We start from the raw sequence: 16,964 nt of genomic DNA on the forward strand, positions 1-16,964 counted from the left end.
AGCTAACAGGCATGAGCCATCAGTGCCCAGCTTCAAATGTGCCTTCTTATTCAAGTTAAAACTTTCTCTAGGGGCTGGGGATATGGCCCAGTGGCAAGAGTGCTTGTGCCTCCTATACATTAAGCCCTGGGTTCAATTCCCCACCACCACCTATATAGAAAATGGCCAGAAGGGGTGCTGTGGCTCAGGTGGCAGAGTGCTAGCCTTGAGCAAAAAGAAGCCAGGGACAGTGCTCAGGCCCTGAGTCCAAGCCCCAGGACTGGCAAAAAATAAAAATAAAAATAAAAACAAAAAAAAACTTTCTTTAGGGGCTGGGAATGTGGTTTAGCAGTAGAATGCTTGCCTCACATGCATGAGCCCTGGGTTCAATTCCTCAGTACCACATGAACAGAAAAGGCCAGAAGTGGCACTCTGACTCAAGTGGTAGAGTGCTAGCCTTGATCAAAAAAAGAAGCTCAGGGACAGAGCCCAGGCCCCAAGTTCAATCCCCAGGACTGGACCAAAAAAAAAAAAAGAAAACTACCTTTCTCTAGGACTTGGACTTCAGATGTACCATGTCTGGATGAAGTAAAATGAGACAGATAATCCTGAGTTTATCATCCATAAAGTAGGTGGTGAATATGAGTACTACCTTTTCAGTAGTATGAAAATTAAAGGAGATATAGCTCTCCTATGTGCCAGCCAATCCTTGAAGAGATACTCATCAAATAAAAAGCTTCCCCTCAGGGGGGAAAAAAAAAGCAAAACAACAACACTACCTTTTTCACATGGTCCTGTTGTTATACTGAAATAAAATTCCCTATCTCAATTCAAACAATCATGTTTTTCTTGGGAAAGTGGTAATTTCAATTTACCTAAACCTACTTGCCTAAGACACTTTACTGCTATATGCCCAACACTGCTGGAACCTAGGTTTCACAAAGAGATTAACAACTGGTCCATAAGGATTAAAGAGGAAACACTGTGGTTCATCACCCATGTAAATGGCTTCTATAAGCCGGTACAATGTATAATAGAACAAATGTTTAACACTCGTTCACTGATATGTACAAAACTATCTACAAAGCAATACAGATGTGGCAGGAATTATGCTAAGTATTACAAGGTATATTATGGCTGCCTATTGGCCAGTGGGGAGGAAAAGCAAACAGGACGTTCTTTGGCAGAGTGAAAACCAATTATTACGCTAGCAGCTAGGGGAAGAGGGGAATGAAGACTTCGGAGGAAAGATGAAGTTATCAACACTAGAAAGCAAACTTTTGGAACCCTTGACAAAAATTATTACACAAACAATTTTAGGGTATCAAACTTTAAGAATTGACTGTTTAAAACAAGTCATTCTTGATGGCCCTTTGAGTTGGATAATACTGGCAGAAAAGTTACAAACCAGCAGTGGTACTCACTAGACACTAGTTGAAAATAAACTACACAACTCTTGGGTGGGGACAGGAGAGAAAAAAACAGAGTAAGAGGAGTGACATGGTCCAAAAAGATACATACTTAAAATGGTGATGGGCTGGGAATGTGGCTTAGGGCTAGAGTGTTTGCCTAACATGCATGAAAGCTCTAGGTTCAATTCCTCAGTACCACGTAAACTGAAAAAGCCAGAAGCCATGCTGTGACTCAAGTGGTAGTGTGCTAGTCTTGAACAAAAGCAGCTCAGGGACACTGCCCAAGCTCTGAGTTAAAGCCCCAGGACTGGCAAAAAAAAAACAAACACCAAAAACCCAACACAACAAAAAACAAAACAAACAAAAACTGGTACTGGTTCAATGCCTGTAATTCTAGCTACTCAGGAGGCTGAGATCTGGGAATTGTGGTTCAAAGCCAGCCTGGGCAGGAAAGTCAGACTCTTATCTCCAATAAAACACTCAGAAAAAGCCTCAAGTGGCACTGTGGCTCAAGTGATAAGAGCACTAGCCTTGACTAAAAGAAGCTCAGGGATAGTGCCCTGTCCCAGAGTTTCCCTGCCCATAAGGAAAAAGAAGTCCTAACTTCAGATTGATCCGTAATTGAACGAGAGGATACAGAACCCCTGGGAGTCTCTTAGTGTGTACTAGCAGAGGGTCAGCTTCAGCATTCCTTCCCTGTAGCTAACCTGCCCTAGGTTCAAACCATACCCTTCCCACTATCTACTTTCCAAGTGGCTGAGATAATTGCTGTGAGCCATCATACCTGGCTGCTTTATAACACTTTCCCAAAAGACTTCCTTAAAATTATTTTTTTAGATTAACATCAATATAGAAAAAGAAAATTGAAAATCAAGCACAGCCCTGTCTTGCAAACCAGAACTAAAGCCCTTGGGGAGCTAATTTATGGTACTCCCTGGGCAAGAGGGGGTGACTCAGGGATTTTAAAATAAGGTTACCCAAGCTGGGCAGAGGGGGCACACTCACACCTGTAATCCTAGCTATTCAAGAGGCTGAGATAACGGGCTGGGAATATGGCCTAGTGGCAAGACTGCCTGCCTCGTATACATGAGGCCCTGAGTTCAATTCCCCAGCACCACATATATAGAAAATGGCCAGTAAAGTCAGTAAAGGAAATGCAAATAAAAACAACCCTGAGATACCACCTCACTCCAGTTAGAATGGCCTGTACTCTGAACTCAGGCAACAACAAATGCTGGAGGGAATGCGGGGAAAGATGAACCCTTCTTTATTGTTGGTGGGAGTGCAAATTAGTACAACCACTTTGGAGAACAGTATAGAGGGTCCTCAAAAAGCTCAACATAGACCTACCCTATGACCCAGCCATACCACTCCTAGGCATCTATCCTGAACAACAGGTCCCAAGATATCAAAAAGACATTTCCACTTCCATGTTTATCACTGCACAATTCACAATAGCCAAAATATGGAATCAACCCAGATGCCCCTCCACAGACGAATGGATCCAAAAAATATAGTACCTTTACACAATGGAATACTACATAGCGATTAGGAATGGTGAAATATTGTTATTTGCAGAGAAATGGTCAGAACTTGAACAAATAATGTTGAGTGAGACAAGCCTAGAACACAGGAAACCAAGGGACATGATCTCCTTGATATATGACTGTTAAGGTGGGGGAGGGGGAGACAGTAGAGACCAGGTCGGTGAAACCAAAAACTTCTTGTCAAATGGTATTTCCCACAGGTTTGGTTCAGTGACCCAACATTATGTAACTAAAACCAAACAACTACTCAACATATAAAGGTCAAAAGTTGACCTCAGTGGATCACAATAGCTCAAAAGCTATGTATGTATGTTCATATAAGTCTATTGTTGATATATTGTCTATTGTCGACATTACATTTAAAGCCCTAGGCAATGGGGATGGGGGTATGGCCTAGTGGCAAATGTTTGCCTCATATACACGAAGCCCTGGGTTCAATTCCCCAGCACCACGTATACGGAAAACGGCCAGAAGTAGCGCTATGGCTCAAGTGGCAGAGTGCTAGCCTTGAGCAAAAAGAAACCAGGGACAGTGCTCAGGCCCTGAGTCCAAACTCCAGGACTGGCCAAAAAAAAAAGCCCTAGGTGAATTCTCTTCAGCGTGGGCCACGTGGGTACTGTATATGTTATTGGTACATTGTGTATTGTATATATGTCTACTTGACCTAGGGAAGGGAAAGAAAAACAGGGTGTAAGATATCACAAGAAATGTACACACTGGGGGCTGGGAATATGGCCTAGTGGCAAGAGTGCCTGCCTCATATACATGAGGCCCTGGGTTCAATTCCTCAGTACCACATATACAGAAAATGGCCAGAAGTGGCGCTGTGGCTTAAGTGGCAGAGTGCTAGCCTTGAGCAAAAAGAAGCCAGGGACAGTGCTCAGGCCCTGAGTTCACGGCCTATGACTGGCCAAAAAAAAGAAAGAAAGAAATGTACACACTGCCCTACTATGTAACTGTACCCTTTTTGCACAACACCTTGTCAAAAAAAATTGTTTAATTAATAAATTACAAAAAAAATTTTTTGTCTAACTAAATAAATTACAAAAAAAAAAAAAAAGAAAGAAAGAAAGAAAAAGAAAATGGCCAGAAGTGGCGCTGTGGCTCAAGTGGCATAGTGCTAGCCTTGAGCAAAAAGAAGCCAGGGACATTGCTCAGGCCCTCAGTCCAAGGCCCAGGACTGGCCAAAAAAAAAAAAAAAAAAAAAAAAGAAAGAAAGAAAAGAAAAAAAAATGTTACCCTTAGGTGGCAAAAGTCAGTTCCTCAAAATCCATTGTTTTGGGCACACACACACACACACACACACACAAAGAGGGTGAGATAAGAGGATCATGATTCAAAGACAGCCTGAGCAGGAAAGTCCATGCATGAAATGCTTATCTCCAATTAACCACCAGAAAACCAGAAATGGGTCTATGCTCAAAGTGGTAGAGCACTAGCTTTGAGCAAAAAGAGCTCAGGGACAGCACACAGGCCCTGAATTCAAGTCTCATGATTAACCAAAATTAATTAATAATGTTACCCTTGGGCTGGGAATATGGCCTAGTGCAAGAGTGCTTGCCTCCTACCTACACATGAAGCTCTAGGTTCGATTCCCCAGCACCACATATATGGAAAACGGCCAGAAGGGGCGCTGTGGCTCAGGTGGCAGAGTGCTAGCCTTGAGCGGGAAGAAGCCAGGGACAGTGCTCAGGCCCTGAGTCCAAGGCCCAGGACTGGCAAAAAAAAAAAAGAAAGAAAGAAAGAAAAGAAAAAAAATGTTACCCTTAGGTGGCAAAAGTCAGTTCCTCAAAATCCATTGTTTTGGGCTGGAAAGGTGACTTAGTGGTAGAGTGCTTGTGTAGCATGCATGAAGCCCTGGGTTCAATTCCTCAGTACCACATAAATAGAAAAGGCTGCAAGTGGCACTGTGGGCTCAAGTGGTAGAGCGCTTCCCTTGAGCACGGAGAGGCTCAGGGACAGAGCCCCAGGCCCTGAGTTCAAGTCCCACAACCGACCAAAAAAAAATTCTTTTGAGCCAGGCTCATGCCTGTAATCCCAGCTACTAAGGAGGCTGAGATCTGAGGATCATGGTTCCAAGTCAGCCCAGTAGGGAAATCTGTGAGACTCTTATCTCCAAAAAACTACTCAGGAAAAATTGGAAAGTGACACTGTGGTTCAAGTGATAGAGCACTAGCCTTGAGCCCAACTAGAGGCTCAGGGATGGCGCCCAGGCCCATAGTTCAAGCTACAGGAGTGGCAAAAGTAGCCCAAAATTCATTCTCTTGTTCAAGTTCATCATGGGTTTAACTACCCAGGTACAGATAGCATCTCTTAGCATCCCTACAGGCTAAGTGACATTTTGATTTTGGCTACTGAGAAAAAAGCAGCTGTGAACCTTCCGTTGTAGTCTCAGAAAATAACACTGATCATTTCCAGGTGCCTTTTCTGCCCTGTATTGTAAGCACACCAGAACCAAACAAAGTGCTCATGAGCTGTGTCCAACCATACAAATGAGAATGAGCAAATAAGCCTCCTTGAAACTATGGTAGCACTGCCCCACCAGCTTGGATACCAGGATAACCTCACAGAACAAGGCTGGCTCTCTCAATTATTAACAGATGAAACAATTATCTCTTCTAGATTACCTAAACACAGAATTTTTGCACCACTTTGTTACACTAGCTTTATCTATGCACAAAACATAGATATTACAAATAAACACTAAGATTTTAAAGGAGACAAATGCATGCTCAAAAAGGCAACACTACCTTAGAAAGAAAAAAGGAGGGCTGGGGATATAGCCTAGTGGCAAGAGTGCCTGCCTCGGTATACCCGAGGCCCTAGGTTCGATTCCCCAGCACCACATATACAGAAAACGGCCAGAAGTGGCGCTGTGGCTCAAGTGGCAGAGTGCTAGCCTTGAGCGGGAAGAAGCCAGGGACAGTGCTTAGGCCCTGAGTCCAAGGCCCAGGACTGGCCAAAAAAAAAAAGGACACTCAGGCCAGCAAGGCTAGATGGGGGAGTATCAAAACTGATATGCAGGGGCATGGTGGCAGCTCCCAAGTCTGCGGCCCTGGCCAGTCAGCCCGCTCGATTTTCAGGGGCATAGTTTCAGCTCTCAGGTCTGTGCTCTGTCCCTGGCTGGTCACAGTTTGCTTTTTGCTTCCCCAATAAACCCATCTTTTGCTTGGAAAACAAAAAACTGATATGCTTACAAAAGACTACCCAAGATGCAAACCACTTTTACTATCCTTGCCAGAATTTTCAGCCCTGAAAATATGTTTTTATGTGGTCTTCATGAAAAGTATGTAAATATTCAAGTGATTCTACCATTATAACTAGCATCCACTAAAGGAAAAGAGCATGTAGGCTAAAGATAGTATTCATTTCAGGGGGCTGGAAATGTGGCTCAGCAGTGCCTGCTAGCTAGAGTGCCTGCCTAGCATGCATGAAGACCTGGGCTCGATTTCTCTGTACCACATAAACAAAAAAGGCTGGAAGTGGCGCTGTGTGTGGCTCAAGTAGCAGATCTCTATCCTTGAGCAAAAAGAAACTCAAGAGACAGTGCCCAGGCCCTGAATTCAAGCCCCAGGACTGGGGAAAAAAAAAAGTATTTAATGATAAATCTTATTTGTTCACTATTAACAAATTTGTCTCCTGGCTTATATATCAGTCTTTCAAGACTTAACTGAAAGCAGGCATTCAATTTTAGGGAGCTTGAGATCAGATCTCTTTTCCAAGAAGCCAGAGCCAAAAAAGCCAAATGTGATACAAGCCTTTGGCTTAGCCCAATAGTAGGATCCTAGAATTTAAGATCCCTAAGGAGCAGGGTGTCTGTGGCGCATTTTTGTATCCCTACATACTAGAAGGCTGAGATCTGAGGATCACGGTTCTTTAAAGCCAGCCCAGGCAGGAAAAGTCCATGAGACTACTCAGAAAAAGCTGAAGTGGTGCTGTGGCTCAAGTAGTAGAGTGTTAGCCTTGAGAGGCTCAGAGACAGTGCCCAGGCCCCAAGTTCAACTCCAGGATAGACCAAAAAAAACACAAAACAAAACAGAGAAACAGAAGAAAATGAAGTCCCCTCAATACAAGTAAATGAATTAACCTAATGGCAGCCAAATCAGCTTTTATTGTTATACTGTTGCATTACCCCACAGAAAAGTAACTTTGAAATGAAAGAGTGACTAGTGCAAGAGCTGGTTGCTCTAGCCTGTAATCTCCTAGCTACTCCCTAGGCTAAGATCTGAGGATCATAGTTCAATTCAAACCCAGGTGGGGGGTGGGGAGGAGGGCTGGGAATCGTGGCAAGAGTGCTTGCCTCCTATGCATGAAGCCCAGGGTTTGATTCCCCAGCACCACACATATAGAAAACAGCCAGAAGTGGCACTGTGGCTCAAGTGGCAGACAGCTGCCTTGAGCAAAAAGCAGCCAGGGACAGTGCTCAGGCCCTGAGTCCAAGGCCCAAGTCTGGCAAAAAAACAAAACAAACCCAGGCAGGGCAGGAAACGCCCATGAGACTTCAATTAACCGTCAAAAAGCATACAGTGGAGTCACAGCTCAAGTGGTAGAGCACTAGCCTTGAATAAAACCACTCAAGGGCAACAAGTAGGCTCTGAGTACAAGCCCCAGGACAGGAGGGAGGGAAGAAGGAAGGAGTGACTCGAGGAAGTGGGAACAGTTCAAGTGGTGAAAGCACCACCTCACCAGAAAAAGACTAAAAAAGTCTAATATTTGTGTCTACCAGTTTATGGCTATTAAACAATTCCCATGGGATTACAGAAGTAGAGGGAGATGAGAAAGTAATGAATTAAACCACTATAGTACATACCACATTCCTACTAGCAACCTTTATAAATAATAATAGCTACCCCCAAAAGAGTGAAGTTAGAATGAATTGGACTCTCCATTGGAGATTCAAAGTTGACTACAGACATACAATACAATTTAAACATTTTATGCCTTGTAATGTAAATCTCGTTACCCACTGTAGTACAGACAAGTTAACTTTAAATGAATCTCTGGGTGGTGATATTAACAGTTTTGATGGTAATTTTCTTCTTGGACAGTTTGTCTTTTAAATGTTTTGGTAGGGTCAAACAATGGCTCACTCCTGTAATCCCTGCTACTAGGGAGGGAGGGATGGAGGGATAGGATGGTAATTGAGTACAGTTGAGGCAAAAAGATAGGAAGGCCCCCACAAATAACAAGTTGGGCACAGTTTTTCATGCCTATAAACCACAGCTACAAGGTCCTGAGTTCAAACCCCACCCCACTACCACCAAGAAATAATTTAAAAATAAAATGTTCTTATGACTAGCTTAACAATTCCTAGTGATAAATTTGAGCAATAAAAGCTTAAAAAAAAAAAAGACTAATCCCTGTTTAGTGATAACTTTTGGCAATAAAAGCTTAATCCCCTCAACTCTTCACCAACCAGTATTTTATAGAAGTGTCCTTGATCCATTATAGGCAGAGAAGGGACTCTGTACTTGAAAAAAAAAAAAATCAAGTATTGAATCTTTAACATTCATTTCCGCCATGTGGCTACTGTATATGTTCTTGGTACATTGTATATTGTATATATGTCTACCGACCTAGGGAAGGGAAAGAAAAACAGGGTGTAAGATATCACAAGAAATGTACACACCACCCTACTATGTAACTGTACCCTTTTTGCACACCTTGTCAAAAAAATTTTAATTAGGGCTGGGGATATGGCCTAGTGGCAAGAGTGCTTGCCTCGTATACATGAGGCCCTGGGTTCAATTCCCCAGCACCACATATACAGAAAACGGCCAGAAGTGGCGCTGTGGCTCAAGTGGCAGAGTGCTAGCCTTGAGCAAAAAGAAGCCAGGGACAGTGCTTCAGGCCCTGAGTCCAAGCCCCAGGACTGGCCAAAAAAAAATTTTTTTTAAGTAATAAATAAATTACACACACAAAAAAAAACAACATTCATTTCCACCATGGGGAGCAGAAAATGTTTTAATGTCTGTCTTCTCCATTTCTCCCTATTTAACCATTTTGCTGAAATTCTTTCTAAATCCTTTTTAAATCTTCAAACTTTTAAAATCTAGTATCCTTATACAAACTGACTCGAGTAATAAAACACTGCCATCAATACTTTCCACAGATTAGCAGATAAGACTTGGGCTGGAAACTGGTACCTGTTCTCCCACACAAAGGGTGGGACACACCCTTATTTTGAGCCATCCAAAAGTCAGACACTTTAATCAGGCTGCAAATATGGCCTAGTGGTAGAGTGCTTGTCTCACATGCATGAAGCCTGGGGTTAGATTCCTCAATAATAGCACATACACAGAAAAAGCCAGAAGTGGTGCTGTGGCTCAAGTGGCAGAGTGCTAGCCTTGAGCAAAAAAAGCTCAGGGACAGTGCCAGGACTGGCAAAAATTTTTATCATTCCACTCCAGTCCCAAATTACGTGTTCAATGATTCCCCACAGCCTGTAGGCTGATTCTGTACAAATTCAACCTCCTCAGCTTATTATGTCAGTCTTTCATGGTAGCAATAGGACCAAGCAAGTACTATGAGTCAGCTCATTTTTGGCCCTGGACCTGTAGGCCAGATCATAGAATCTGGCTGCTAGAAACAAACTCTGAACTTCAAATGAGCACACCAGCGCCTCTAAAACCTGATCCAGGGGTTCTTTTGTGCTCTAAGTAGACACAAGCATGGAAGATCACTAAATGTTAAGCACTATACAAATGTAGGATGTTGGTTTCATTGTCCTGCACCCAGTTAAACATCAGTAGTTATAAACACCAGAACTATCGAGATACAAAAAGAGACCTCATCATTGGGCTGGAAATATGGCCTAGTGGCAAGAGTGCTTGCCTTGTATACATGAAGCCCTGGGTTCGATTCCTCAGAAAACAGCCAGAAGTGGCGCTGTGGCTCAAGTGGCAGAGTGCTAGCCTTGAGCAAAAAGAAGCCAGGGGGGCTGGGGATATAGCCTAGTGGCAAGAGTGCCTGCCTCGGATACACGAGGCCCTAGGTTCGATTCCCCAGCACCACATATACAGAAAACGGCCAGAAGCGGCGCTGTGGCTCAAGTGGCAGAGTGCTAGCCTTGAGCGGGAAGAAGCCAGGGACAGTGCTCAGGCCCTGAGTCCAAGGCCCAGGACTGGCCAAAAAAAAGAAGCCAGGGACAGTGCTCAGGCCCTGAGTCCTAGTACCAGGGCTGGCAAAAAAACAACAAACAACAACAAAAGAGACCTCATCAGATGTATTCCAAGTAAACTACTCAGTATGAAGCCAAGTTAATAGTTTGAAAGACCAGTTACAAAACCAATGAGACCAGCTATTTTGACCTCTTATATCCTTAATAATCTGATCTATGCCTACTAGCTGAATAATGGATAGAGGCATTCACTATCTTCTTGCTGAATGACTAACTCCCTAAAATACCATAACAAAAAAAGACCATCTACAAAGGAAGTTGAATAGCAGATGTCAATGACAGATGGTTCAGATCACATGTAAAACAATGGAATTTCAAAGGAAAAGTAGGCAGTAGGCATAGTTTATGAAGGTAATAAAAGTCCCCTCCTGGAAGGAGTGTAGATTTCAGCCTAGGACATTTTCACTATCTCAGGTATTTTCCATCTCCTGGTAATTCTCTTGGCCTGTTTTGAGTAAAGTTAATCCCATTAAAATTCATCAGAATATCCCAGCCATGTATCTCTAGTCCCAATGTCTATTTCAGGGATGGACATGTAACTTAAGCTTACCAAATCATAATGATTCAAAACTTAAGCAACTAGAGGTAATAGTTAATAATGATTTTTAAAATATTTCAGTACTGCTTACAACTGCCACAGCCACTACTATGATCACCTATGGGGAAGAGTTAGGTAAGAGAAGGGAATGGACATGTGACCCTAATATTACACAATACCTGTTCAAGGAGGGAGAGCCATTGTGTTGTAGCAGCCAATAGAGCTACTGAGAGTCCAAGCAAAGGAAATGGTAGTGAGAACATAGAGCAAAAATCAATAGGACATGGAGATAGAACAAAGGAAGAGATTAAGGTGGTGAGAACAAAGGCTTGCACTGGGGAGTCTAAACAGAAAAAAAACACAGTATGGGCAAATTTGGGGGGGAGGGAGCCGTTAGTAGATTCAGGTACAGAATGCAGTGGACCTCAGTGTTTTCACACCCCGTGAATACCTAAATCCTGTGTGGTATTTGCATATAAACCTAGCATATCCTGCCTCCCCAAGAACACACATCTAACTTGTTTATAATAACTAGTATGATGTAAAAATGTGATGTAAACAGTGTTAGGGTATGGTTTTGAAGCAGGATAGACTAGGGAAAATGAGCTATGGTAATCTTACAGCAAATGCAGTAGATATTCATCTACTTCCCTTAAGATTAAGGGACCAAAGTTATTTAGGGGAAAATGAGGCAGGATGAATTGAGGAAAATGAGGCCGAGTGAAAGCAACTCAGAAACATGGTATTTAGAAACACAGCAGCACTTGGCTGGGGATTTAGCTCAGTGGAAGAGCACCTGCCTGGTGAGGCAAAGGCCCTGACTTTGGTCCTCAGCTGGGGGGTGGGGGGCAGGGGGATCAAATGAAACACAGAAGCACTACCTTTGCTTCAGAGACAACAGGATACATTCCTTCCTAAAATTCATTTCTCACCCCAAGAATTTGTCTGGCAGGATGTATGCCTTCCTGAGAAATGCTCCCCCAAAACTTAAGCAAACTACTACCCAAAAGGTAGACAACAGGACACTTTCCTCTCTCAAGGATAAGAATCTGTTTCATGGCAGAATGCATTTTACCTAGAAAGAACACCCAAAACATTCAGAAAGTCAGAAAATAACACCAGGAGTGACTACAGGAAATATAAAACACCTATCTTTGCCTATCACATAAATATCCCTAACAGCCAAGGAGCTGTGTGTGTGTCTGTCTCCCTTTGAGAGCAACCACAGTGGAGTGTGCCCTGCCTTTCTTTTGTTTGACTGCTTAATTACTCAATAAAGCTCTGCCAAGTTTTCTTACCTTTGTGACTTGTCCACAAATTCTTTTTCTGTGATTAAAGCCCACGACCCTAAGTGAAGGGTCTCTACTTATAAAAAGTTGACTCACCCCCACTTGTATCCAGTGCTAACAGTTTAGGAATGATGACAGGGAAAAGGCAGGCACAAATTTAGTATAGTTGCAATTTCTCCTACCCCACCTGAATATTTTCTATCAACCTGGTTGAGTCCCAAAACATGAAACCCTCACATCTTCAGATAGAGAGGGCTATACTAAGTTTTGCTGGGGAGAGGAAACTCCAGATCGCATAGCCATGAATCTGCTTCAAGAGTATTCCTTCATCTCACTATCCTTCCAGAACCAGGACAAGAGGATCTTCCTTCTCAGTGAAAAAGATAAAGCATTTTACTTCCTAAAAATCTATTTGCCAGGCACCTGTGTCTCATGCCTATAATCCTAGCTGGATTTGAGGATGGCAGGAACCCCACCCCTACCCAATCTCCAATAAAACCCTTCTCAAAAAAGCTAGAAGTGTTATGGCTCAAGTGGTAGAACACTCCCTGCTCAAAAGAACCTCAGGGACAGCACCCAGGCCCAGAGTTCAAATCCCATTACATAACAAAAAAAACCACCAAAAACACAAGCTTGTATTTATTAAAGGTGACATAATAATTCAATCTCTTTAGATTAAGCTATCTTTTTAAGTAAATAAAAATCAGCTCTAGGACTAGGAATGTGGCATAGTGGTAGAGTACTTGCCTAGCATGTGTGAAGCCCTGGGTTCGATTCCTCAGTACCACAGAAAAAGCCTTAAGTGGCGCTGTGGCTCAAGTGGTAGAGCACTAGCCTTGAGCACAGAGGCTCAAGGACAGAGCCTAGGCCCTGAGTTCAAACCCCAGGACTGGCAAAAAAAAAAAAAAAAAAAATCAGCTCCAACCTCAAATTGAGGCAGGATAAATTAAGAAAAAGGAAGCCTGGTGAAGGCAATTTAGAAACAAGGTATTTAGAAACAGAAACACTTTCTTTGCTTCAAAGAGAGACAACAGGATGCATTCCTTCCTGAGAGACAAATTACTCACCCCAAGAACACTTACTTGTTTGGCAGGACATATTCCTTCCTGAGAGAAATGTCCTCCCCCACCCCCCAAGAGTAACAAAAGGGAGGAAGGACCCAACCAAGAGCCAGGAACTCCAAGAAATTATACCACCCAGAGTGACTGAGAGCAAAAACAAGGTCTTTAAATCAGACCCCAGCCTCCACCACATAAATGCCTCCCCCCAACCAAGAACTGGATGTGTCTCCTTTAGAGACCCTCTCCTGGTGCATTTCTGGTTGTCTGCATGCCTACTTGCCTTTTTGCTTGCTCATTTGCCTACTCAATAAAGCTGACTTGCACCAAAGATCTTAAGTGAAGAATTACCACTTTTTAGAGGGAAACTTCACAAACCCTCATCTGCATCCAGTGACAAAATCATACATATTAATTTGAAATGGGTCACAAATCTAAATACAAAACACCTACCTAAGCAATAAAACTTTTGGAAAAAAAACATTAAAATAATGTCTTGACAACCTTGGGTTGGGTAATGATTTTTTTAGAATTAAAGACATAGCTGGATACTGGTGGCTCACTCCTATAATCATAGCTACTCAGGAAGTTGAGATTTGAGGATCGTGGTTCAATGTCAAACCAGGGAATTCATTATCAAGAACCCAGAAGTGGAGCTGTGGTATAAGTGGTACTAGTTGAACACAAAAGCTCAGGGAAGATGCCAAGGCACTCGTGGAGTTCAAGCTCCAGGATTGGCACAAAGAGGAGATAAGGGAGAGGAGAGAAGGGAGGGAGAAAGGATCACTTTAATTATCTGGTATGGACTCTTAAATTTCCATTTCATCCACACAGTATGAAGTGTGTACTTCCCTTGCTCTTCAGAAGCCTGCTCTGCCTTTTAAAATGTTCATGGAAAGAGTCACTATATGAGGGAAATTCATTAATCTTAAATTTTTTTGTGAAATCCATAAATTTTTATAAAAACCCCCAAGTACTTGCGTCAGGCCTCTCAAATACTGGGTTTATGTAAAGCAGTGTTCTGCTTCTCATCTACTAAAAAGCTCTCCATTTATCTTTCAAAAGGCCACATATTTCAAATGCTAAAACATACCGGCACACCAACTATCACTTCCCACAAAGACCAAGTTCCCACAGTAGACAAAGCATGTGGAGTACTCCCCTTCATCACACCAATGCTATCTGCTTGGATCCCTGCCAACAACAGGGCTCAAGTAGATTTATCTTTCCTGTATATCCTGTAGTACATTTGCCTAATGCAGTGCCCTAGATTTTACAAATTACATTCATCAGTGTACTTGCAAGTCTGCAGATTCAAACATTTTCAAGGAGACCTCCGGCCATTTGTATAGAAGAGACTGCCTTGATCATCAATAAAAGTACTATTATGTGGTTACTTATAATCCTCTATGATTTTAAATTTCTTTAATTTTGCTTGGCTTTTAGAAAAGTTAGGGTTGAGAGATAATAACGTGTTGCTCAGTCTGCATTCACACTGCATGGTAAGAATCCACAAATACCAAAGATCTGTTTGAAAGCTTGTAAAGCCAAAATTTTCTATTTTGTGGTCATGACTAAAAGAAACATGAAATTATGAACTATACAGTAAGAGCCAAAGAGGGGGCTTAAAGTAGCACAATCGAGGAGTTTGCAATCCGCTGTGATTATATGAAAAATTACTGAAATTAAATGAGCAAACAAAATTATCTCTGGCTCATGCTGAAATAAATGACTTCTCCCTTAAAAGTTTGATATGCTCTTTATCATTTTTAAGGCATTTCCTTATATTGCAATGTTTTTCACTGCAACGTACCTCAGGTCTAATGCCCCCATCATGATGTCACAAAATCCAAAATGCAGAGGACTCAGGGTTGGTGCAGTCTAGGGTTGCCAACACTTACCCAAGGGCAGCACAGGACAAGGCCACACCCACTTTTTCCCCCCTCTGGCTGCCCCTATGAATCATGACAAATAAGAGCTGACAAGCACCAACCTAAACAGGTTGTTAAGGTATAAAGATCACCCGTCCAGGGGCAGGAAAGAAGTGAGTGGGTGTAAAAATGGCTTCCCAGAGCCTCCTGAAACGAAATAAAGCCACAAGCATTGCGGGATACCAGCTCACAAAAGGGTGGAGGGGGAACCGGAATTGCCAACTCAAGCAACTCAGATCCAAACACGCGAATGCCCGGCAAATGTGGGGAGATGCAGACGGGAAGAATGGGCAGGCCACGTCTGCACCCGAGACCCCCACAGGAACCCCAGGCACGGCCATGTGCACGCACCAAAATGCAAACCCAGGGGAGGAAAAAAAAAAGAAGGGACCTAGGCTGTGTAGACGTGACTGGAGTTCTCCCCCGAACGCCCTCTCTCCAGCCCGTCGGGCTCCGCGACCCGGCGCCCCTTCCAAAGCCGCCTCCACCCGCCCCTCCGCCACAGGTGGGCCGAGCTCCAGGAACCGCGGCCAGATCCGCCCAGAGAATTAAGTTTCTAATAATACAACTTTAGGCCGATAACCGGCGTCGTCCAACCCCGAGGCTGACCCAGGAGGCAACTTCGGGGCGCGGAAAGCGGCGTCAGAAAGCGGGGCCTCGGGCTGGGGATGAGGGGAGCAGGCCAGGAGGGCGGGGGGGGGGGTCGAACTAGGAATGTGGCGGGGGGAGTGAGGGAGGAGGGGAGAGCACCGGAGGTAGAGGAGCGAGCCGGGAAGGGGGGGGGGGGACGAGCCTAAAGGGGGCGGACCCAGAGAAGGTGGGGAAGCGGTGAGGGGAACGGGCAATGGAGTGTGTGGTAGGGGAGAGCTGTCGAAGGGAGCGGGTGGCTGAGAGGGAGCGGGCCCGGGAATGGGGGGGGAGGCGGTGCGAGCCGGAGAGTGAGGGCGACTGAGTGGGCCCAGGGGTGGTGGGGAAAAGCGAGCCTGAGGTAAAGGGCGGTGGAAGGGGCCCGGCGGTGGGGGAGCGAGCCGCGGCGGAGAGGGAGCGGGATGAGGTTGGGAGCGGGGCCCGGGGTGGAGGGGGAGCGGTCCCGGCGTCTGCTCCGGGCCCCGCAGGTGCGTTCCCGGGCGCGGCCGCGCTCACCAGGTACCAGACGCCGAGCAGGATGGTGCCGGTGCGGACATGGCAACACAGGCAGCAGCTGTTGGAGTAGAACCGCGTCCAGGGCGCGACCATCTTCATGGCTCTGGCCGTGGCGCGCGGAACGCACGTCCCAAGTTTGCGAGAGCTTGGTCCGCGATCCCCCTCGGAGCCCCTGCGCTGTGGGCTGCCGATTCCAAGGCCGCTACGGCTCCCGACCCGACTCGCCGACGTGCTCGCCTGCCAGCTGCCCCGGAGCCCTCGAGCGACTGCTGCGGCGGGACGCTGAGCTCCAGGCAGGCGGCGCCCGCGGGAGGAGGGAGGAGCGAGAAGATGGAGGGGCGGGGCCTCTTGGGTCACGTGGTCGGCCCGGGGTCGTGACGTCACCGCGGGATCCGGCCCACTGCGGGATCCACGAGCTCAGAGTAAATAAAATAGGTGGAAAGCTCCTGTGGTCTCCCAGCTTTCATCTAGCCTTGGTTGCGATTGTTCTGCATGGATTCGTACGGAGCGCAGTTGGCTGTGTTCTCCCCACTTCTGTCAGGTAAACGATCCTGTAAGTGCACTGTGGTTACTGTACAACGGCCGGTGGTCAAGCAGACTACACAATCTTAGTACAGTAAGCGGTGACTATCCGAACAGCTTGGGTAGCTTTGACAGTTCTTGGAATCCGAGGTGCTCACTGTAAGGTCTGTCCCTGGAAGGCTCCAGGCAGATGCCCCCCACCTCATTAAGTCTCCACCCAAGTTACCTGGGTAACCAGCAGACCTGGAAGCAGTTACCTTCCCTTTCCCTGAGGTCACATCCTAATCCACCTGGCCACAACCCCCTGCCCCTGTCCTAAATAAGGCAGGGGCGTGTGGGGGTCGCCCCTTCCCTCGGCCTGGGAT

The 16,964-nt window shown here is 45.0% G+C and overlaps 1 protein-coding gene across 1 annotated transcript in view; it reads right to left on the minus strand.

Moving 5' to 3' along the window:
- The window catches only part of Laptm4b (lysosomal protein transmembrane 4 beta), a 70,892-nt gene extending 54,520 nt beyond the window's left edge, over positions 1-16,372 (minus strand). Inside the window, exon 1 of the mRNA XM_048358744.1 lies at positions 16,078-16,372. Coding sequence (XP_048214701.1) covers positions 16,078-16,176 — 99 coding nt within the window. The 5' untranslated portion in view covers positions 16,177-16,372. The remainder of the gene's footprint in view (positions 1-16,077) is intronic.
- Between the last annotated feature and the right edge of the window lie 592 nt (positions 16,373-16,964).

The sequence above is a fragment of the Perognathus longimembris genome, chromosome 12 (genome assembly GCF_023159225.1).
Source record: "Perognathus longimembris pacificus isolate PPM17 chromosome 12, ASM2315922v1, whole genome shotgun sequence".
In the NCBI taxonomy this organism is placed as follows: Eukaryota; Metazoa; Chordata; class Mammalia; order Rodentia; family Heteromyidae; genus Perognathus; species Perognathus longimembris.